The sequence below is a fragment of the Mirounga angustirostris genome, unplaced genomic scaffold (assembly GCF_029215605.1).
Source record: "Mirounga angustirostris isolate CCGP_5_RB_7025 unplaced genomic scaffold, mMirAng1.0.hap1 SCAF_8, whole genome shotgun sequence".
Classification (NCBI taxonomy): Eukaryota; Metazoa; Chordata; class Mammalia; order Carnivora; family Phocidae; genus Mirounga; species Mirounga angustirostris.
This window is the reverse complement of record NW_026991716.1, coordinates 2,554,512-2,577,498: the sequence shown is the minus strand read 5'-3', so window position 1 is coordinate 2,577,498 and position 22,987 is coordinate 2,554,512. Positions and strand designations below refer to the sequence as shown.

General features: G+C 46.4%; 3 protein-coding genes and 2 non-coding genes across 5 annotated transcripts; 3 read left to right on the top strand and 2 right to left on the bottom strand.

The window, feature by feature from the left end:
* Nucleotides 1–5,462: 5,462 nt before the first annotated feature.
* LOC123842523 (histone H4) lies at nucleotides 5,463–5,838 on the top strand. Its single transcript, XM_045871816.3, has one exon. It carries the CDS (start codon nucleotides 5,477–5,479, stop codon nucleotides 5,786–5,788), a length of 312 nt encoding a protein of 103 aa, XP_045727772.2. The 5' UTR covers nucleotides 5,463–5,476; the 3' UTR covers nucleotides 5,789–5,838.
* On the bottom strand, nucleotides 5,832–8,408 carry LOC123842525 (histone H2B type 1-K). The gene is made up of 2 exons (XM_064598479.1): nucleotides 7,987–8,408; nucleotides 5,832–6,153 (listed from the first exon to the last, which is right to left on the bottom strand). The coding sequence occupies exon 1, from the start codon at nucleotides 8,374–8,376 to the stop codon at nucleotides 7,996–7,998; it is 381 nt and encodes a 126-aa protein (XP_064454549.1). The 5' UTR covers nucleotides 8,377–8,408; the 3' UTR covers nucleotides 5,832–6,153; nucleotides 7,987–7,995.
* Nucleotides 8,409–8,679: 271 nt separating this feature from the next.
* On the top strand, nucleotides 8,680–9,133 carry LOC135365676 (histone H2A type 1-E). Its single transcript, XM_064598467.1, has one exon. The coding sequence runs from the start codon at nucleotides 8,701–8,703 to the stop codon at nucleotides 9,085–9,087; it is 387 nt and encodes a 128-aa protein (XP_064454537.1). The 5' UTR covers nucleotides 8,680–8,700; the 3' UTR covers nucleotides 9,088–9,133.
* Nucleotides 9,134–12,470: 3,337 nt separating this feature from the next.
* On the top strand, nucleotides 12,471–12,657 carry LOC123838103 (U2 spliceosomal RNA). The gene has a single exon (XR_006789431.1). It is a non-coding gene; the product is annotated as a U2 spliceosomal RNA (small nuclear RNA).
* A 9,194-nt stretch (nucleotides 12,658–21,851) lies between these two features.
* Nucleotides 21,852–21,924, bottom strand: TRNAV-UAC (transfer RNA valine (anticodon UAC)). Its single transcript has one exon. It is a non-coding gene; the product is annotated as a tRNA-Val (tRNA).
* Nucleotides 21,925–22,987: the final 1,063 nt, after the last annotated feature.

Below are 22,987 nucleotides of genomic sequence, written 5' to 3'. Positions count from 1 at the left end.
GTAGGCAAGCAAAATAGACCATATGAGCCAACAATCTGTTAAAAAACAAAATTCTGGGCGCCTGGGTGGCTCAGGTCCTGGGATCGAGCCCCGCATCGGGCTCCCTGCTCCGCGGGAAGCCTGCTTCTCCCTCTCCCACTCCCCCTGCTTGTGTTCCCTCTCTCGCTGAGTCTCTCTCTGTCAAATAAATAAATAAAATATTTTAAAAAATAATAAAAAAATAAAAAACAAAATCCAACCAAGTAAATTTGAAGATCTAATTGACTTCATTAAATGATTCACGAATTGGGCAGCATCTGAGGAAGTATATAAAATGGAATGTTTTATAAGAAGGGTGAGGCAAGAAAGTATAAACAAAAGAAAAAGGATTGCTTCAGGCCAGATCACCTGTTAGGGGAAAGGCCAGGGGGTCTGATTATGCAGATTACCTCATGTTCCTTTTGTGGGGGGAAGGAGGTCCCTGAGACAGATTACCTCTTTGGTGCTTACCGGAAAATTTCTGACTGGTCAAAATTTACATTTCTGGGGAAGATTGAAACTGCAATTCGATTAGGTATTAAGCCCTCGTTTGCTGAACTGGGGCCTTAACCTAAGTGAAGCCCTTTTGGGCCTGCGGTTTTCTTTCTAACAAAAGAAACACACAAAAAAGAAATGCTAACTATACTTGTAACATGCCATTAATTTTACATTACACACATTTTAGACTCAAAATTATGGTAGCACCAATTTGGAAACATGAGTTTCAATGAAGAAGGTAATAAATTATAAAATTCTCCGTGAAAGGGAAAAATATCACCTATTTAAGAGGAGTCATTCGTTGACAACTGTACCAGGACATACCCAACGAGACATCGCACATGCAAAATGAACAAGACCATTTCCTTGCCTTCAGAGCATTTATATTCCAGCAAGAAACAAAACAAACTTAAAAAAATATTAACTTTTAAGTTGTGATCAGTGCTATCAGGTTCACGGGCTGTGGAGAGACAGGTGCAGCTGTGGGTCTTCCCTTTTGGGTGACGATACTCTTTTCCTGCGCCGCTTGTCACAATTTACCACCAACTGGATGGCTTAGGTAACAGAAATGTATTCTTACCCAGTTCTGCAGGCCAGAAGCTCAAGATGAAGGAGTTACCAGGGTTGGTTCCTTTTAGAGGCTTTGAGGGGGAAATTCCATGCCCTCCCCTCCCCCTCTAAGGACACCAGTCATTAGATTTAAGGCCCACACTAAATCTCAAGATCTTTAATAATTACATCTGCAAAAACCTTATTTCTAAATAAAGTGACATTCTGAGGAAACCAGGTAGACATAAACTGGGGGTGAAAGAGGACATGATTCAAGCCAATACAATGATCCTGGAAAAATTCTGACCAGATGGTATTTAAGCAGAGATTTGAATCATACCTGGTGGTAAATTATGCTGTTCTTTTGAGGAAAGTATTCTTTTTTTGTTTGTGTTTGTGTTTCAAGTTTTTATTTAAGTTCCAGTTAACATAGAGTATAATATTAGATTAGTATCAGGAGGAGAATTTAGTGTTTCATCACTTACCTACAACACCCAGTGCTTATCATCACAAGTGCCCTCCTTAATACCCATCACCCATTTAGGCCATCCCCCCTGCCTACCTCCAGACACCGTGTTTGTTCCTTACAGTTAAGAGTCTGTTTTATGGTTTGCCTCTCTCCTTTCTTCCCCTGTATGTTCATCTGTTTTGTTTCTTAAATTCCACATATGAGTGAAACCATATGGTAATTGTCTTTCTCTGATTGAGTTATTTTGCTTAGCATAAAACCCTCTAGTTCCAATTTCATTCTTTTTGATGGCTGAGTAATATTCCACTGTATATATATGCCAACTTCTTTATCCAGCCACCAGTCGATGGACATTTGGGTGCTCTCCATCATTTGGCTATTGTTGATAATGCTGCTGTGTAAACATCGGGGTACATGTACCCCTTTGAATCTGTATTTTTGTATCCTTCAGGTAAATTCCCAGGAGTGCAATTGCTGGGTCGTAGGGTAGCTCTATTTTCAACTTTTTGAGGAGCCTCCATACTGTTTTCCAGAGTGGCTGCACCAGCTTGCATTCCCACCCACAGTGGAGGAGGGTTCCCCTTTCTCCGCATCCCCGCCAACACCTGTTGTTTCCTGTGTTACTGGTTATAGCCATTCTGACAGGTGTGCTGGGAGAAGTCTTCTAAGAAGTTAATGCAAATACCCGAAGCCATCACATACATGAAGTGTTTCAGCAGGATCACAAAGCATAAGGAAGGTAAAGATCAAGTCTACAATCAAGAATGTGTAAGAAAGATCAAGAGCAGAGGGAACGAGGGTAGAAAGTGAGTTCACAGACACAGGCAGAGGTCAGACCGTGCCAAGCTGAGTTTTGCAGATCCTTCGAAATGACCATTCTAAGTTTTGAACGTGGGAACGGCATAAACCCAACTTACATAACTTTGGAAGTTCATTAAGACAAGTATGTGGTGAACACAAAGTTCAGAATTAGCCTAAACTGTGGAAGTCTGAGAGACAGTGGCGGCTTGGCCTAAAGGCAGCCGTAGGTACAGGATGTACTTTACAAGCGTGACTAAGAAAGCTTGCTGCCGGCTGTGAGGTGTCCTGTGTTGCGGAGGAAAAAAGAAGTTTCCCTCTACCTGTTTCAGTTCTTGGCTGAGATTCCAATAATAAAAGACAGATTATTAAGAGAAAAACAACCAAATTTTTATCAACATGTATACCTCCTGTAGACACAGGAGATAGGAAAAATGAATAAACCCCCCAAGATGGCCAAGCTACCCCCTCATATACCATCTTCAGCTAAAGATAAAAGAAAGGGGTATGTTTTGGGGTGGGGGGAGGGGGGGCGACAGTTATGAGACAATACCAGGAAAAACGAGATAAACAAGGGTAAGTTTTGATATACACATTAAAGTAGGTGTCTTCTCCATTAAAATTCTCCTGTAATTTAGAGTCTTCCTTCCTGGTACTTAGAAATGGCAATTTCCTTTATAAATGTAAATGTCTCTTACTAAAAAGTAACTTCTATTTTCAGACATACTCCTGTATATGCCATTTCTCAAAAATAATCAGTTCAAAATGATCCTTATGACAAAGAGGCATAGTTTGGGTGGCATATTCAGCTACCCTTAACTGTGAAAGATATATGGAAAATACCTTGATTCAACAGTTTATTTTGATCTATTAAAGTCAGTTAGTATTGGGAAACAGCCCAAATAGCTTTGTATTTTTATAAAATAATATACTGTAGGTTTATAGAAAAATAAATACCTTTGGCTATCAATTTCAGAAACTATAAAGAGCCTGACCAACTTTTCAGCTATCCATCCATTGCTACCTTTTATCATGACTAGTGGCTATGCAAATATCCATGAAATCAGATAAAGAGGGAGGCTACTGGTTGATGGAAATTTTACTGATTTTTAAAGTAGAGAAGGTAGGGTCTGTAAAATGTATTCCAATGAACTAATGTTGGGGAGATAATAAGGAAGAAAAAAAAACAATGTCATTCTTCAATAAGCATAAAGCCAGAATATTATGCTCATCACTGGCAATCTTCTAAAGAATGGCAAAGATAGAAAGAAATCTCACTTTTTTAGACCTAAGTGGATACCACCCTTTACATTAGGTAGGATTCGCAATGTGGACTCAGATACCAGCTGAAGTAAAATTTCCCTTTCAAGACACTGGCAGATAGAGTGCTGTTGTTCTTGATGATTACACTTCAAAATAAAGGACTCAAAGATCCTTGAGGAAAGTTCCTAAGTTAAGAGGCTGGCCAAAGACTTATTTAGCGGTCAAAAGGATTTACCTACATTTGGGAAGGACAGAGAAAGAAATTCTGAAAGAGAAAAAGGAAAATAGAGGGACCCTCAGGGAGAAGTAAGTCTCTTATTTTCTATTTGTATTTGCCCTTAAACTAACCTATGCTATCCCCCCCTCTATAAAATATACTGAATTCGCCTCCCACTGTCTGAATGTTTTGTTTCTTCAAGTGTTTGGCAAGTTTTCTTCTATTGCAACATAAATGCAGAAAAAATTCTCAATATTTTAATGACATTTAAAAATTATTTTTATATATTTTATGAAATTTAAATGGAATACTTTGGAAATACTGTAATGTAACATTGCTAAAAAAGTAACTCACTGAAATAAAGGATAGCAAGAAAATAATTGGATAACAAGGGGATTACAAGCTAATGCTGAAAAGAGTGATTAAATTTTCTCAGAATTTAAGCAATAGTATAATTGTCTATATATACATATTTTTTAACTAAGTATGTATTAAGTATATTCTTTTAATAAAGATTTTCTTAGAAAGACCAAATTCTTTTCCCTGCATTTGAATTTTATACTTATTCATTAATGACAAATGTAATCAATGAAAGTTTAAAAAATGTCTTTAATTATATTTTATCTAGAAAAAAACCACGACTGAGATACACTTAAAGACCTAGGTTGATGGAGAGATTCAGTACTTTTCAGGTTAGGAAGACACAATAATTCAAAGCTAACAAATTTACCATAATAAATGTATAGCCAAATACTAAGATATTTTTCAATGTTACAAATAATTATAATACTTCTCCAGTACAAATAGACTCATCTGCATAACAGTGAAAATTCAAGAAATAATTTTAAGTGAACTATTCAATATATGAACAATTAATTTCCTCAAATCAGTGGAGAAAATATATATTATGTTATACTGATTAGCCAGCCCGTTACCATTTTTAAAAGTTAATTCTCTATACAAGAAACCAAGTCTGGATTATTATAGCTAAATTTTTTTTTAATTGGTTCTACTCATTCTGAGTAAGGTATAATAGGAACTGCTGTGAAAGATACATGGGAAATACTTTGATTCAAAAGTTTATTTTGATCTATTAAAGTCAGTTAGTATTGGAAAACACTGTTTAAAATGAAAACTGGTACCCCTTTGGTGGTGGAAGAGAATTTAGCCATATACCTGGAAGATCTTAAAATTCTCTATTTTATGAGCACATCTTGTTCTACTTCTAGGAAGTTAGTGTTTGGAACATATCCCCCCCTCCCCCCGTATAACAAGGAGAAAGCCTTTACAAAATGGTATAGTCTATGCAAATACTGTTAGAAAAAGAAAATGCATGCATATATGTGCAGATAAAAACAGCACATTTTATTCTCTGTGCTTTTTTAAATGTATCCCCTACAGTGTTAAAGTTGCGTTGTTTCACGAGGATGGGATGGGAAACACGAAAGAAAAGGAGAAAAAATAGCCTTAGGTCTTGAGGCTAGAAAGCGCTCGGACAAAAGGGAGCCCCCGCAGCGGCCGGTTCCTCTCCAGAGCCCCTCCTCCAACCCAGAGGGACGTCCCGCCACAGCTCTGCCGGTTTTCACTCCGGTCCGCACAGGTTACCTATAAAAAGGAGCGGCGCGCGCGGGCTGCACTTTTCCGCTTTCCCCGGCTTCCCGGAGATGTCGGGCCGCGGCAAGGGCGGCAAGGGCCTGGGCAAGGGCGGCGCCAAGCGCCACCGCAAGGTGCTGCGCGACAACATCCAGGGCATCACCAAGCCCGCCATCCGGCGGCTGGCCCGGCGCGGCGGCGTCAAGCGCATCTCCGGCCTCATCTACGAGGAGACCCGCGGGGTGCTCAAGGTGTTCCTGGAGAACGTGATCCGGGACGCCGTCACCTACACGGAGCACGCCAAGCGCAAGACGGTCACGGCCATGGACGTGGTCTACGCGCTCAAGCGCCAGGGCCGCACCCTCTACGGCTTCGGGGGCTGAAGACCAGTGGTCTGGATTCCTGTCACTTACTAAAAAGGCCCTTTTTAGGGCCCCCACGTTTTCCCTGAAAGAGCTTTAGTGCTGGTCTACGAACAGCTCCGCGTAGAGCCGTTGCGGCAGTTTTTGGCTCCGCTTTCGAGGTGGGTTCTGCGCGGGGCGCCGACGGGGAGGGAATGGTGCCGAGTGACCCGGGCGGGGCCTCTGCTGACCAACCGCTTTTCGCCGCGGGGTGGGGACCGCATGGGATCTGGAGGCCTTAGATCTGAGGGACCAGGCCTAACACTAAGCTGGGTTCCTTCGAATATGTTCCTTAATGCCGGGGCGAGGGGTATAAACAAAAGGAACAGGAACCACTCACCAGGATCCTGGAAAGAGGAGTGGCAGAGAGCTCTAGTTAGTTTTCTCTACAGCGTGGAACACATAGATAAAATGCATTCGTTTCTCTGCTGCAATGTAAATTGCCGTATTTCCCCCATTACAAATAGCAGTGCTATGGGCATTGTCCACAGACGTATGCTTTCTCTGGTTGCAGATCTAGGAGTGGAATTGCTTGATAGTGGGGTCTGCATATTCAACATGAAAGGAGCAACTTGCTTTCCAAGGTTGTATTTTCATTTTACACCCCCACATTCCACAAGTACTCTGAGAGTTCCTCTTCAACATTTCACTAATGGCAGACTAAAATTTTTTGCTGGTCAGCATTTGCTGAACGAAATCTCATGTATTTAAATTGCATTTCTCTGATTATAAAAAAGTTGCTTAGTTTCTTACAAGCTTTTTGGCTACTTTGGAGTCACGTCATAATGTTGGGTTTATATTTTTAGTAGTTTTTGCAAATGCTGCCTGTTCATGTAATTATTTCCCCTCTCCTTTAATTCCCCCAAAGAACTGCAGGCATAAGTAGACAAAAAAATTTAGGCTGCTGATCTCATTATTTGGCTTGGAGAGTCAGTCTTTTAGACTGATCTTCCTACTCTCTTAATAAGCAATGATTGATTAACTGAAAGCCTAAAATTTGCAAGGCATTATAAGACAAAGGTAGAGTGAAAGAGAAGAAACCATGCCTATAATAGTTTATTCAAATTTGTGCTAAATGCTTTCCTTGGGTTCTCTCATGTAATAATCTTCTGAGATAGGTTTTATTATTCTCATTTTAAATTGGCAAAAGGTACTGACGGCCAAATCAAATAACCAAATCACAAATGTTATATTCTATAACCAAACTTGTAATATTTTTAACCACTCTCTGGGTAGCTGGAGCCATCACAATGAGTGGGTTGCAGTCCTGGTCCTTCCTAGGGTGGAGAACTGAGGGAAGTGTCAGGACAAGTACAAGATGTGCCTCTGACCATCCCAATCTGACCAATTATTCCAATCCCTTCTACAGTAGGTCTGATTGTGGGCCCGAGAAGGTCACTTTTATTCTCTCATTCTATTCAGATTTCAGTCTCGAGAGCACAGAATTTAGCAGCTGAAATCACAAAGTTCAGAACAATCTTGTACAAACAGGCAAACAGTTGCACAGACTTCAATTTGCTCAAACCTACTATGTGCCCTTGTTTTTCCCCATTATACCACCTAGCACTTACTATCTCTCTAGTCCTATGTATGACAAAGTAGTAACTTATCTTTTTTGTGAGCCGTAGTATTCCATTTCCTTAACTCGGGAGGTTTGTCTTTGCCTTGCAGACTCCCCCCCCCCCCCACTTTGTCTGGCTGGAGAGGCCAACTTTTTAAAGCTAGAGACCATTGCTCTGCCAATGTAGTGCCCCTTCCTCCATGCGGAACCGCCCAGGACATGGGATAACCGCTGAGCGAAAAGGCTGACTTTGGGAGATCACTGGGGGCCAAATTTACTAATGTATAAACAGCCACAGGACCCAGGCTGTTAGGATTTAAACAGGAAGCCACTCTTGGACACAACCAAAGGATCCACTTTCGCGCCAAAGGCAGGAATCATTTTGTGCTCACACAACACACACTTGTGTTAACATCCGCTAAGGGCCCTGCTTACTGCACACATACGGCAGACACCGCAGTGCGTCGGGTTCCTTCTGGCCACAGCACGCGTTACTCGGTGCGATGTCCGCATAACCGCCCCAGGGTAATTGCCTGAACCGATCGCGCATTTGCAGCTCTATTACCGACAACTTAGTGGCTCTGAAAAGAGCCTTTGGGTTAAGTTTAAACACGCTTACTTTTCAAGTTCACTTGGCGCTGGTGTACTTGGTGACGGCCTTGGTGCCCTCGGACACGGCGTGCTTGGCCAGCTCCCCGGGCAGCAGCAGGCGCACGGCCGTCTGGATCTCCCGCGACGTGATGGTCGAGCGCTTGTTGTAATGCGCCAGGCGGGACGCCTCGCCCGCGATGCGCTCGAAGATGTCGTTGACGAACGAGTTCATGATGCCCATGGCCTTGGACGAGATGCCCGTGTCGGGGTGCACCTGCTTCAGCACCTTGTACACGTACACCGAGTAGCTCTCCTTGCGGCTGCGCTTGCGCTTCTTGCCGTCCTTCTTCTGCGCCTTGGTCACCGCCTTCTTCGAGCCCTTCTTCGGGGCCGGGGCCGACTTGGCGGGCTCGGGCATGGCGGGGACGACGGCGAAGGTGCTCGCGAGAGACGGGACGAAGGGACAGCGCGAGCAGAGCGCCACTTGTCCGTTTTATAGAGAAGCCCTTATGCAAATAAGGTGTAAATTACAGTATTCTCTGATTGGTGGCTGTTCAGGGTAACGTCAGAATTAGTTCTTCCCAATCAGAACGCAAGGATTCCAAAGCTGCCTCTCCATTGGGCGACACAAAGCCACAGCCTTAGCCAATGCGCGACCTTCCTTTTGGCGCTCGACAGGGTTATAAAGTGCTGGGCCGGGGCTTTGGGTTCGGCGGCTCCTCGCGGTGCGTCAGGGGCCGCGATGTCCGGGCGCGGGAAGCAAGGCGGCAAGGCGCGCGCCAAGGCCAAGACTAGGTCATCCCGGGCCGGCCTGCAGTTCCCGGTGGGCCGCGTGCACCGCCTGCTCCGCAAGGGCAACTACGCCGAGCGGGTGGGCGCCGGCGCGCCCGTCTACCTGGCGGCCGTGCTCGAGTACCTGACGGCCGAGATCCTGGAGCTGGCGGGCAACGCGGCGCGCGACAACAAGAAGACGCGCATCATCCCGCGCCACCTGCAGCTGGCCATCCGCAACGACGAGGAGCTCAACAAGCTGCTGGGCCGCGTCACCATCGCGCAGGGCGGCGTCCTGCCCAACATCCAGGCCGTGCTGCTGCCCAAGAAGACCGAGAGCCACCACAAGGCCAAGTGAGGAAGAGTAAGGTTAGGGACATTGCAAAACAAAGGCTCTTTTCAGGGCCACCTACAGTTTCAAAGAAAAGGCTGATACACATGATCCGCGTTTCCATATTTTTGGTGCTGTTTCTTGCGAGAAGGAGGAGCAACTCTACTGGTAATCTTAGGCTTAGTCTGACCTACAGAAAGGGCAATTTGGAGATCGTCAGGGCTGAGGCTAACAGGCTCAGAAGAGTTTATCCAAAAGTTGCAGATGGAACCAGATGGGCAAATCCCTGAGCCCACTTTAATGACGGTCCTATCAATTACTGGTTGTAAACGGCCAAAAGTAAAGCTAGAATGCAGTGACTATTGTCCCAGGACAAATTTAGCGACCTGAGCATAGTAGAAGAGTCCTGGAAAAGGACGACCTGACTTAAGTGGCCTAACTAGACAATTTTCACCAGGTGATGGAATTCTTAGGGGTCATTTCCATTTTCTTCAGGATTTCATTCTGAAGGGAGTTACAGTCTGATTTATTGATTAAAGATACACAGAACTTACTGAACCCATACTGGTAAATCCTTGGTCCTATTTCTTTGGAGTCCTATTTCTTTAGTAACATTATATACTCCTGTATCTACTTAATTCACTCTTACAGTAGCTCAGGACACAACAATGGATGCAACCTAGATATCTGCCTCCACTGAAATGACTTCTAGGCGGCGGAGACATAAACATACAATAGGTTAGGTGATAAATATCCTATGAAGAAAATAGAGAAGCTATAGAGCTTAACAGGGACTCCTATTTTAGATAAAGGGTAAGTGTAGATAATTTCTTTAAAGGTATTACCTGATCAGAGGCCTACATAAATCAAAAGAAGATGAGCAAGGTAGACATTAGGGGAGGAGAATTCCAAGTAGAGGGAACTGAAAATGCAAAGGCCTAAGACAGAAAACATGTGGCCTTTGTTGGGAACAGCCAACAGGCCCTTAAGGGTATGATAGAAAAGCAGGTGGTGGGGAGCACAATATAGGACTTTGTAGGGTGAGTGAATTAATGTGTATGAATAATCAGAAACAATAGCAATCGTAATCTCCGAGATAGTAAATTTGATAATGCCAATCAGATGTGAAAATTTATGGACTCCAACCCCCTTTAAAAAAAAAAAAAGACACTATAAAAGTAGTATTAACTTTATCATGTGGTTCACAAAGATTTAGGAGCACGCAGTTTGTAATTCAATACATACAGATTTTTTTGCTACTGAATGGAAGGAAGAAATTTTCCTCTGTCCAAGTTTCTTCTAACAATTAAATTGACATGAGACAGATTAACAGGAGGAAAAAAAAAAAAGTTTTATTATGTGCCTGGGGTGGCCCAGTAATGAAACAGACCTGAAAGAATGATCAAAGCAGGCAGTTTTTATACATTTTAGACAAAGACAAAAAAAGTTGTGAGGATTTGACAGGATAAAGAAAACGGATGTTTGGGAGCCTGAATTAGTTAGGAATTCTAAGTCAAAGTTGGGCTAAGGTAGTAGATTAGTAAAGAAGTAACAAGGTGTGTTTCTACAGCCTGCTTGGCTCTAAATTTCCTATCTCTGGTGATAAGGATGTCTTACTTCTTAGCCCTGGGAAGGTACCTTGAATAGGGGAGATGTGTTTCCTGCTTTCAGGGGCCAAAGGACCGTGTGATGTCCTTGCACCTGCTGTTTCCCAAGTAGTTTCCTTTCAAAATAATCACTATGCTCTGTGGTACACTTTGGGGCGGCCTGCCCCGGGCCCCTACACTACTCCTAGTCTTTGCGTGTAGAAACCCTATTGACTAAAACAAGCATAAAAGGCAAGAGACCCGGGGAAAAGATTATGGTGACATAGCCATGCAGGTCAGGTTCTCTGGGAGCAGATGCCAAGGTGGAGTTTGGGGTACAAGGTGTGATTAGGGACCAAGAGCTGTGAAAGGAGGAAGAGGAGCGAGGATGGGGCAGAGGAGAATGTCAGGCAGACGTGGGCACTCTGACTCCGGGGTGACCTGCCAGCGATTCCCCAGGCTGGGCGAAAATCCCCCTGGACGAGTGTTTCTAGCCCTACTTTGCTCCACCCGGGCTGTGGGCTGCCCTGGACAAGGGTGTGACCTTGAGTGGGGTAAAGCAAACCCCGGGGGGAGCTCAGCGGCTGCCCAGCTTCGGACCACAGTCACTCTGCAGCAGGGCAGCAAGTCGTCGTGGGGGGGCGGGGGGAGCGCCCCCTGGACACCACATATTTAAGTCTCTGACATACATTAACATGAATATAAAGATCAACGTTATGTCAATGATGGTATTTGAAAAACTTTTTAGCATATATAGCTAGTATTAACTACTTTCATCAGGGAATTCAAAAGGGATGTGTTTTCTTTTTAGAGAAATAATGAGAAAACCGACAGACTTTCTGAAAATCTTTAGTAACATTATATACTCCTGTAAGAGCCTTGGATGTTTCCATCCTTGCAAATGGAAGGTGACATAAAACAATTATAAGGACTACGCGAGGATCTTCCACTGGCCTGCTCGCCTTCCTCCAGATCCAGCAAATCACTTCACACATCTGCTACTGGGAAAGAATCCAGCTTTGCCCCATTAGGTGAAAGCTTCGAGATGAATAGTTGAGGCCCAAACGAGAGGAGAGTGAGCCTTTAAGGAGAGGTTTAAGGGTAGAATCCCCATGATGAGATTTGAGATTAGCGCTCTTACAAGAAGAGGAAGAGACCAGCACACCTCCCTCCCCACAGCCCACAAACAAATTACATGAGCACGCAGGGAGATGGCAACCCCTACAAGCCAGGAAACAGGTCCTGAGCAGACTCTGAGTCTGTTGGCACCTTGATCTTGTACTTCCTAGACTCCAGAACAGTGAAAAATAACTGCGTCGCTGGGTGAACTGGGGACATCCTGGGCCCTAGGACATCGACCCAGCCAGACCCAAAGGAGTCCAGAGAACTCTTGGGCTTGTCCTGAGAAGGAATTCAAGGACAGACATGTACACAGGGGACACATGACAGAGGCAGAAAAGTTTATTGAAGCAAAAGTAACACTCTCAAGTTATGAGAGCAGGCAGCTCAAGAGGGAAAGAGAGAGCTGTGTGCCCCAGGAGTTGGGTTTCTATCTTTTATTGACCGTTGTTAACCAGGGGGCAGAATATTTATTACTTGGGGCTGAAAGCAGTGTTTCCAGCCTTTTCTTCCTCACTTGCCCAGGGCTTTCCTGTCATGGTGCCACCATCTTGGGCCTGTCTGGTGGGATCCGGCTTCTCGCGGATGCTGCCGGGACAGGCCTCTGACCTTCCCCACAGCTGCCTATGGCCTCCTCCTTGCTGGCCTCCGGGCATCCTGTTAGAGCCTCACTAACTGTCTAACATTTGTTAAGCCACCCAGCCTATCTCTTCTGGGCCTTTTGGCTAAGGTCAAGTGTAGTAGCTGTTCTTATCAGTTTAAGCCACTCAGCCTGTGGTATTTGTCATACCATCTCCAACTGAGGAAGACAACAAAGTACAGTGTTACTTCTTCAGTCAGATTCTCAATTTGTAAGAGATAAATCTGTAAATCAGGATATTATCTACCCCAACACACAGCCCACACATAACTGCCTTCTCTTAACTACCTGGTCTTACATACTTTGGTCTAAAGTGTGCAAAACTTGGGTGAGAATGTTCAAAAGAAGATGTTGGAAGATTTTAGCAGGAGTATCACTATCAGATTTGCATTAACAAATACCAAATGAGAAAGAATAAAACTAGATTTAATTATCCAAGTAATGTTTACTGAAAATGGGGATCACAATACATACTTTTCCCCATGTTCCATTCTTTACCCCCTCATCGTCATACCTATCACTAGATGGAGCTGTTGTAATGCATTGGGGATAGGGAACAATTGTAAGGTCAAATCTAATATTTAATATCAAATCAAATATTTATACCCCAAAGTAACTGCATGATTCAGATAATTAATAATGACAAAATCTCAGAAATACATGTGGTTATGGATAATGAGAATGCTTGACTAAGGACAAAAGAATATAACTTTATACCAGGCTGACTTTGTTGACATGGCTTCACTTACCAGGGAATCTCAATCCTAGGTGTGCTATTCTAAGCACCTGATAGGAGTTTTGATTATTTACAAGAATGCCTGACTGATATCTAGATCCACAACTGGCTGTTGGTATATGAATTTAAGATCCCAAGTCTTCCTTGGAATATATAAAGGAAAGTATCAAAAGAACTCTGAGGGTAAAATTGCTCGTGCAAATGAATATTGTTTGACCTATCAAAAGCTAACCTTCTATTCATGGCAGAATTGCTAAACTCACTGAAATTTTTGTGGGGAAATCATTGCATCTCCTACTTTGTTTGCTTGAAAAGTTTACAAATTAATAAAATTATCAGACCAGAACTACAAAGCACTGTCAGGGATCGGCCTGTCTGATGTGGTCTGGCCCCCCCGCTAAATAAATCAGAAGGCCCCCTGAACATACTGTCAGTCTCCAAAATGTCCTTTCAGTAGATCAGTTTACATAAAGAGATAATATTAGGGTTGTCCCGTCCCTCTCCTGGGGAGAAGGAGTACTGTGTTACAGTGGTCATTTCCCCCCACTCTACCCTCAAGAACTAACCCACCAGTGTTGCCAGAAGCAACTAGAAATCATGGTGAGCTGCCTCTCTTCCCCAGAGAATCAGGTATGACGGTGCAGGGGCGCTTGATTTCAGTGTCTCACCAAGTGTGCGGTCATCTACTCTTCATCTCTTACCACCCATCCAATGTTTGCACCAAGTGGAGAGAAGTAGGAAGTTTAAGTTCGCAGAAAAGATCAAGAATTCAGCTCCAGACATACTAAATGTGAAACGTCTATCAGACATCCAGGGGAGGTACCAACCAAGAGGCTGAATATCACGTTTGGAGTTGGGGGTAGAGGTCTTGGCTGAAATGCCAGAGTGTGGGTACAACCAGATCTAATCCCCAAGGTACTGAGAGAAGGTGGAGAACAAGACCGAGCCTTGAGGACTTGAGGATGGAAGCATGAATCGGTGCATAAAACTGAGGACTGGGGGCTAAGGAAAAGGGACAAAAGTCCAGGGTGCGGGGTCCAAACGAAGAAATATTTCCAGAGGAGGGAGCGGCCACCCGTGTCAGGCGCTGCCGGGAAGTCAAGCACGATGAGGACAATCAACTACCCATTAGTGAAATGTGAACGTGTAAGTGGAGAGTTTGGGGAAACGCAGGCTGAAATCCATTCCCTAAAAGCAATGCGATGAAGGAAGGAAGACAGTGTGATGACACTTTCAGAAACTGGAAAGACAGTGACGTCAGTCGCTCAAAGGGTATTCGGGGAGCAAGGGAACACGTCTTCCAGATGAAGGAAATAAAAGCATCTCTGAATCCTGATAGGAAAGATCCCCTAGAGATTTGTTTTTTAATAATATAGGAGAGAGGGAAGAGTTGCTAGAACTATTATGCCCTTGCGTGGGAGAGAGGTTCTGAAATTTATTTCTTCTCTCTTTTTTTTTAAAATTTTATTTATTTATTTGACAGAGAGAGACACAGCGAGAGCTGGCTGCGGGACTTGATCCCAGGATCCTGGGATCATGATCTGAGCCGAAGGCAGACGCTTAACTGACTGAGCCACCCAGGCGCCCCCTGAAATTTATTTCTTATAGAAAATACAAGAATGCCAGGAGGAGGTAAGTGCCTGGCGTTGGTGAATGTAGAGCTAGTTGGTTAGACTAGGCCAGCCTGGCTTATCCGCACGATCAGCAGGGTGACAGGTCAGGGAAGATCCTCAGAAAGGCCTTTAAGTATAAAAAGCACAAGAAAAAAGGCTGTCTTCTGGGGCTTTGCCACATGGAGGACCAGGACACACAGGATTGGCTTTCCCTTCTCCTCCGAGAGAGACACATGCAGATCAATCCAATTGCCAAAAAACAGGCCAGCGGAGAATGCCGAAGGGCACGAGGGTCCACAGCAGCTTTCTAAATCAGGGGCTTTAGAGGAAGCCCCTGAGGGAAGGAGAGGAAGAAGAGGGCCGCCTCCAGCAGGCCTGAGCAGGCAGCAGTCCACATTCCCCTTCCTTTGGCTGAGCGGAGCTCCTGTCCTGGAGACCAGAAAAATCCCTACTTCCCTTCTGGGATCAAAAACTTCATCTGAGGAGCAGGTAATTCTTCAGCAAACCTGCCAGTGTTAGGATGGATGGCTCTGTGCAACCTAGAAGAAAAGAGACAAACTCTCAGAAAATTAAGCACAGCATTTTGGCTCTGCTGAGAAGCGTTATGTAGACAGCTGTTGACGTGCTTCTGAACTCCTTCGCTTGCATTTTCTGTGGATCTTTGCCCACCCGCGGCCCTAACCCCGGCATCCATCGTCCACACACAATAAAACCAGGCTTCAGTGCGTGGCCACCGGCTGTTGGGAGAAGTCGCTTTCATAAAGCACGGAATTGCAATCTCTGTCCATCACTCATTCTGCGGCCAAGCAATATTCACGCAGAACCTGCTAAAAGTGGAGCCCCGAGCAGAACTACTGAACAGAACAGTTACTCCTTCTGGGGGCACAGTGGGGTAGGGAGGGGAGAGCAGACTGCCCCTTAATTAAAGTCACTGCAGCAAGTAATATGTCACAATGTCAAAATAAGGGGCATTGAAAGAGAAGAAAAAGGGATCACGGAACAGAGAAAATACAATTCAACGTAGACTGGCAGGAATGCCTTGCGTGGAGAGGGGAGCTCAGGGGCAGCTTCCCCGATGGACTGAAGCTAGCAAATCGGACCCGGCAAAGAGCGGGCAGGTCGGCCGGGCAGCCTGCGGGGGGCGGGGGGGAGGGCCCGTGGAGCTTCGGGCCGCACGAGCCGCACGCTGTTCCCTCCCGGTTCTGGCAAGCCCGTAGGCCCGACGGAGAGGTCCTAAGGCGGCTGCGGCCGGTGCGCGCAGCGCGGCCTGCGGGCTGGGGCCTCGGGGCCTGCGGCGGGTGCGCGGCTCAGGACCCGGGACGCCGCGAGGGGCGGGACTGCGCGCCCAGCCCCGCAGACCGTGACCGCTTGGGCCACAAGTGGTTCCCGGGAAGGCTCCCTTCGAAGCAGCGCCTCTCCAGCCCGGGCCGGAGGTCGGAGCACTTCGAAAGGCGGCGAGAGCCGCGCGCGGCTGGGAGCGGACGTGAGCGCGGTGGCTTCGTGAGTGCGAGCGGCCGCGAGCGTGGGCCAGGTGCCTGCGGGGACACTTCTCCCCTTTGGGTTGTCGGCCCGGAGCGAAGCCCCGGCGAGAGCAGGGCCACGAGCGGGCCCCGGGCTCGTCCGGGGAAGGCCGCCCGTCGAGGCGCGCTGGTGCGGGCCGCGCACGCCGGGGTGGCCGAGGAGCGGGGCGGCGGGGCCGGCGGCGGGCGGCGCCCCGTGGCGCGCCGTGATCGCACAGTGGTCAGTACTCTGCGTTGTGGCCGCAGAGCCACGGCAGGAGTCTCGGGGCCCTCGGCGCGCCTCCGCTTTTCCCGCGCGCGTCCGCCGAGCCAGAGACGCCCTCCACCCCCTGCCCGCGCTCTCGTGGGGCTGCTTCGCTCCGCAGCCCGTCCCGAGTCCCGCGGTCCCGTTGGCACCGCCCGGAAGCCCCAAGAAGAACGTGAGGCGACAGAAAGGGACCTAGAAGTCCTTTCCCTTTGGCGCCAGGGAATGCGCACCCAGGTTGATTGTGGCAATCTTTCCCAGCACACGGACCGCGCAGGCCACCCGTCGGGGCTGGGCCGGTGCGGAGAAATTGCGAACCTCTGGAGAAGATGGGCAGAACTTTGGGGGGAAACATTACGGCTCAGAAGCATATCTAGCCTCTTCAGCTTCCAGAGCGATTTCGAAAGGGGCAGGTGGACCGGGTAAGGTGGCTGTAGAGGAGAGCCGACGTGAGGTGGGAGGGGGCTGGAAGGGGACAAGCAGACCCCCACGGAACTTCCAGAAGCCTGCTTCTCCCAGGGCACAGCGCTCTGACAACGCACAAGTTGCTTCTCATCTCCCCCTGGGCCTGCAGATACTGAAGGCCCCACAGTGACTGCCTTCTGCCTGAAGATCTTCCATTTCCAAAAGCCTTCCCTTCTTAAGGCTGAACTAGCCCCCATTCCTCCCCCAACCGTCTGACACAGATTCTGAAACTCGCACCAGCAAACCTTCAGAGATATTGTAACTGGGCTGAAGTGGCTTATACTTTGGATGTCATCCCTCTGGTGGCCCCAGAGGTTTCATTCCACTCACAGTGTCATCCGTGGTCACCTGTATCACATCTGCTCTTTCATGTGTGTTATTTCTACTCGGTTTTCCATGGGTGAGGACAGGAATCAAGTATGTATTGACCCAGGAGGATCAGTTCCTGTCGATTCTTCTGCCACCAGGGAACAAGGAAAGTCTGATTTCGAACAGAGGCAAACCCCTGAATCTTGCACACATTTTCTTCCGTTCTTCCTGGCCTGAGTCGCAGAAAGTCACAGACTATGGCCCAGAGACTACGTCTTCGTAACAGGGTTAGGGTCCTAAATCTGGCACTGAATTAACCTGTAGCACCAGGTGAGTGAGGGGGTAAAGAAGACCAATACTCTGGATTTGCTCAAAAAAGAGCTTGTTTGGCATGTACCAAATGGTACTTGGCACCGAGCACATGTCTACATTAGATGTATCAAGGTCTCTGGCTCATGAGTATATTGTGTAGCTTTGAATAAGCATCAGCCAATCTGGTACAAACTGAGCAGGGGAGTTATGTGACAAAAACTTTGCATTTTCCAGGTATCCCTTCATGAGTGCATGAGTATCAGTCTGGGAGCATCCTACACAACCTGCTGACAACCTTTGCAAAGAGAAAACTGCCCTCCTCTCTGGCATTCATGATCTGGTTTTTAAATTTCTCTGTGCCTCATCATCCTCATCTCTCAGGGGATGCTAATGAGAATGACCACTTTTTACAACTGTTCTAAAGACTTAAGGGCCTAATATGCATGATGGCACTAGCTTACTGAGCTACAAACCAAAAACATGATCAAATAAGCCATTGTTGTTATTGTTAAAAAAGTAAATCTCACTGCTACTTCTGTGGCCGAGGGCCTTGGTGAAGCAGTGATGTTGCAAACACCCACGCAAAACTCAGCATCTTTTTTATAAAAAGATTTTATTTATTTATTTGAGAGAGAATGAGAGACAGAGAGCAAGAGAGGGCAGAGGGGGAAGCAGACCCCCCGCTGAGCAGGGAGCCCGATGCGGGACTCGATCCCGGGATCGAAGGATCATGAACTGAGCCGAAGGCAGTCGCTTAACCGACTGAGCCACCCAGGCGCCCTCAGCATCTTTTTTAAATGACTGCAATCTTGTGCTGTTTTCATGGTAATGAGCTCATTCCCACCATGGCAGGCAGCGTTTTGTCCATCCTCAGGATTAAGGCTTACTTCAAGATTTCAGCTAGTCTATTTCTAAAGCTGATCATCGCCAAAATGTTTGCCAATATTAGAGGCTATCAATTTGGGGAAGGCACAGAGAGAGGTCTTGGAGAAAGGCAGATGGTAGGAAGAAGGCCACAAGTCAGGGAATCGGGAAAAGGAAAGACTGACGTCCAAGAAACTTTCTTTTACTATGAGCAGAAGTCCCTCTGGACTAGCACACTAGGCGGGGGCTTGGAGTATTCATTTCTCCCCAGTGTGCAGCGATCTGTCCGTACTGGGACCATTCTAGCATCTCCTTTATGCCAGCCTGGCTGCTCGTATTTTGGAAAGCTTTTCAACAGGAGAAACGAGGGGCTTTTCCTCCAGGACCTCACAAAGAACCTCAGGAGAGAAAGCTTAAGAAGTGTGTAGGTGCTGGCCGGGGGATGAGCCAGGTGGCGAGCAGAAGGTCCCGGCTCCCAGCAACAAGATTCAGAAGCAGCCCTACATTTGGTTAAGGAATAAAACTTGGATCTGAACCTCCACAGGCCTCCAGAGGCCTTCTTACTGCTCTGTGTCCTTCTTACGGCCTTCTTAGTCTTCCCTTGAAGTGTGAGGCCCAGGGCAGGACAGACTCCTAAGGACAGAGGTTGGAAGAGGAGGGGGGCAGATCGGAGCAGATCAGGTACAGCAGTCTTAATGAGAAGAGACAGAAGGGGTGACTCACGTGGCATCTCCCTCATGGCTCTTGGTAGACCCAAGGCTGAGAAAGAGTTTTTAGCAATTCTCCTCCACTGCTTTAGCTAAAATATCTAAAATCTTTGCTTTTCACATTTCAGCCTGTGAGCTGCCTGTAATTCATTTTTATGTATATTTTAAAGTACGGATTTTTTCCCCAAATATGGATAATTGAGTCCACGCTACTTAATGAATAGTTGACATTGCCCTCTGCCCCGTCCTGCCACCTGGGTCAGATACGATGGTTTCATTATTTGCTTTGGTCTATATTGTGCCATCCATTCTGTTCCATTGGTTTACTTATATACCTCTGCAAAAATACCATATATATTCATTGTTATCCTTTGCAGCACCTGTAATATTTACAAGAGGAAGCAGTTCAGGGCACCTGGGTGGCTCAGTCAGTTAAGCATCTGCCTTCCACTCAGGTCATGATCCCCGGGTCCTGGGATTGAGTCCTGCATCAGGCTCCCTGCTCAGCGGGGAGTCTGCTTCTCCCTCTGCTTCTCCCTCTGCCTCTCACCCTGCTCATGTTTGCTCTCTCTCAAATAAATAAATTTTAAAAATCTTAAAAAAAGAGAGAGAGAAAGCAGTTCTACTATCTTTTTCTTCTTTTTAAAAATGATTTAGCTTGCCAAACTCTCTAGTCCTTCCCAGTATTAGAATCTGTTGGAATTCTGATTGAACTCTCACTTAATATATATTATAATTTTAAAGTAACTTTGCATTATTTTATAAAGCTCTTGCTCTCGTTAATATGGTGTATCTCTATATTTACTTGAGCAGTTTTTGATCTTTCCATATTTCATAACTCTTCCTGTGTAAATATCATACATAATTTGTCAGATTAATTCTTAGGTATAATTTTTCAAGCCTTATTCTCTATATGCTTCTGAATTAAAACTATGAACAGTATCTAGCAAATGTGCTAAACTCATTTATTGATTTTAAACGCGTATCGATCCTCTGTTTTCTCTATAGATATCATATCATCTGCAACTAATGGTTCCTTATTTATTCCTTTTTATTCCTTATCTATTCCTTTCCAATTTTAAATCGTCCTAACAGACTATGAATTCTCTTCCCATGTGGGGTGAGTAATGTTATTTTTATTTGCACAGTTTTCAATAGATCTTATTTCAACCCCAAATTCATCCCCCAGTCATTGAAATCTCTTTTGAGAATGTCTACCCACGTTCAAGTTGCTCTCCACTTTTCATCTCCTTGAGTTTGCCTTCCCCAGACATTCCTGACCTCTTGCAGTCTGGCTCCCTGTGAATAAATGAGGCTCCTGTCATCTTGGCCCATCCCTTGCTCGTCTCTTATGCTGTATTTATATCTCATACTTTCTGTGTCTCAAGTCTCCCTATTTCTCAACTGACATTTCATTTTTACAGAGATCCTGGGGAAGGGAGTACTAAAGGTAAACTTTACAAAGCCAAGTACATTTGAAAATGTCTCTCTTTTATGTTCATACTTGATGGATACTTGGGTTTCACACTGAATCTAGGGTGGATTTCATCTTTGAGATTGGAAACCATTGCTTCATTGTCTTCTAGCTTTCAATGTCAACCTTGAAAAATCAGCTGTTCTGTTAACTGATCCTTTTTGTGACTTGTGTTCCCCCCGAAACACCCCCAGAAGATTTTATGTTCTTTTCTGTTTGCTCGGTAGTCAAGGATCGGACTATTTTTATCCTTTTGACTGAATATTCAGTGATCCCTGACTGCCTAGAAGTTTTTTTTTTTTAGGGTTGTGATATGTACCTGATTTTTCGAAGTTTATCTTCCTTGCATTTTCCCTATTATTTACTTTTAGAAGTAATATTTAGCTATAACACAGCCTCATCTTTTCCTCAAGTATAATTTTTCTCTCTCCTTCAGCACTATGTTTTGCTTGATATTCCAGAATATCCCACACTTTCCGATCTACTGTTGAATCTTCCATTTCTGATCATATATTTTTGTTTTACAGGAGCCTCTTTCCTTGCGTAGAGAGACACACCTGTTGTTTGGGTACCCAACGCCGTGTCCCACCTCTCTGAGTACCTCAGTGTATTCTCAGCATTGTTCCATCGACCTAGCCCTTATCCCTCAAGTTGCTCTTTGTTTCTGTGTTTTTCGTACCTTGCTGTAATACAGTCTTCAAACATGTGACAATTCGGACTCTTCTATTCCCAGCCAAGAGCAGGATGCTGGAAAGGTGACTGGCAGCTCGGGCCCTTCGACGGCACGGTTCCCCGGGCGGGGAAGCGGCCCTGAAGGGGCCCGGGAGGGCGCAGTGCGGGGGGCCGAGGTCTTGGCAGGTGCGCCCTGTCTCCAGCGCAGCGGGCGGCCGCGGGCGGCGCCCCCAGGCGGGGCCCCTGCGCTGCGTCCCGACCCCCGGCCCGGCTGCGCCGCCTGACCCGCACCCCGTCCGCGCCCGCGCCCGGGCGGACAGTCGCGGCAAGTCCTGCAGGGCGTCCCTCGGGCCCTGCCGGTGGCTGCACGCGGCGGGAGCAAGCCTGGTGTCTCAGCGCTCCCCGGAAGCCTTAACGTAAAAAAAGCGGGGGGTGGGGGTGGGGGGTGGGGGGGAAGCACGGGAAATAAAACCCGAAGCCACCCCGCCGCTTGCCTTCGAGCCGCGGCGGAAAAGAGAGCGCGGCGCCGCTGGTTCCACTGGGGATCGAACCCAGGACCTTCTGCGTGTAAAGCAGACGTGATAACCACTACACTATGGAACCGCGAGCTGCCGAGCACCCGCCTGTCCCCGGTACAAAAGTCGCCGAGCAAACACGTCGAAAAATGCCTGCTCAGGTCGAGGAAATTGCAAACCAAGCGAGCAGCACTGTCCTGACCTTTACTTGCGACCGGGGCAGAGCTGGGGTTAAGCTTAGGACGTTTATGCACCATGATGGGACACACATACATGTTTTCAACTCTCGGGGTTCAGAGCATGCCACCCCAAAATACGCATCGCTGGCATATTGCTTATTTTGAGTCAAAGGCACTTGAAAAACAGCAGGTGGAAGAAAGAGAACTCTTGACCTTCCTTTTTCTTCCTGAAAGCAAGGCGTAGAATACCCCGAAAGGGAGCCCCTTCCTGCCCCCGGAGGAAGGAAGCCTTCTTATCGCCAGAGCCAGGGCGTCCAGGCCAAGAGAAAGCTGGACCAAAACCCCGGTTAAACTAACCCTTATCTTCCTAGTCCCTTGGCCACGGTTAACTGCCCTCCCCACAACCCCTTTGTCTTGTCCCATTTTCACACCGTTGGCCCAACCTAGTATGTAGGCCAGGGGCTCTGCTTCTTGGAACCTTTTTCTTCTTGTGAGGGCCCCCACGTCCGTGTAAAACTGACTTCCTGAAATGTGTGTGTTTTTACCTATTAATCTGTTTTATGTCCGTTTAATTCTTAGGCCCAGCCAGAAACCCTAAAAGCATAGAAGAGAAATTTTAGCTCACTTACACAGTCTCTGTTTCCTCCTTCCTGGGACACAGTATGGGTCTGAGGGTCTCCTTCAAACTCTGGGCCCTGCTCTCCAGAGCCTTAGGGAAGAGTTAGGAGGTGAAAGTCGTCACTGGTGAGCACCACTAGGCGGAGGAGGTTGTTTGTGGGCCACACAATCCTTCTGTGTCGCCCAAGGTCTTCTCACTTCACATTTTAGCTTAGGATAAAATTCCAGTACACGTAGAAACTGATGGACTTGGGCAGTTATGCCAAATCCATGGTAGGCTAAGACCATGGTAGAAAGATCCAATCATGTACCTAGTAAACACTGCCTTGTAGGATTCGTTTCCCAAACTCTGGT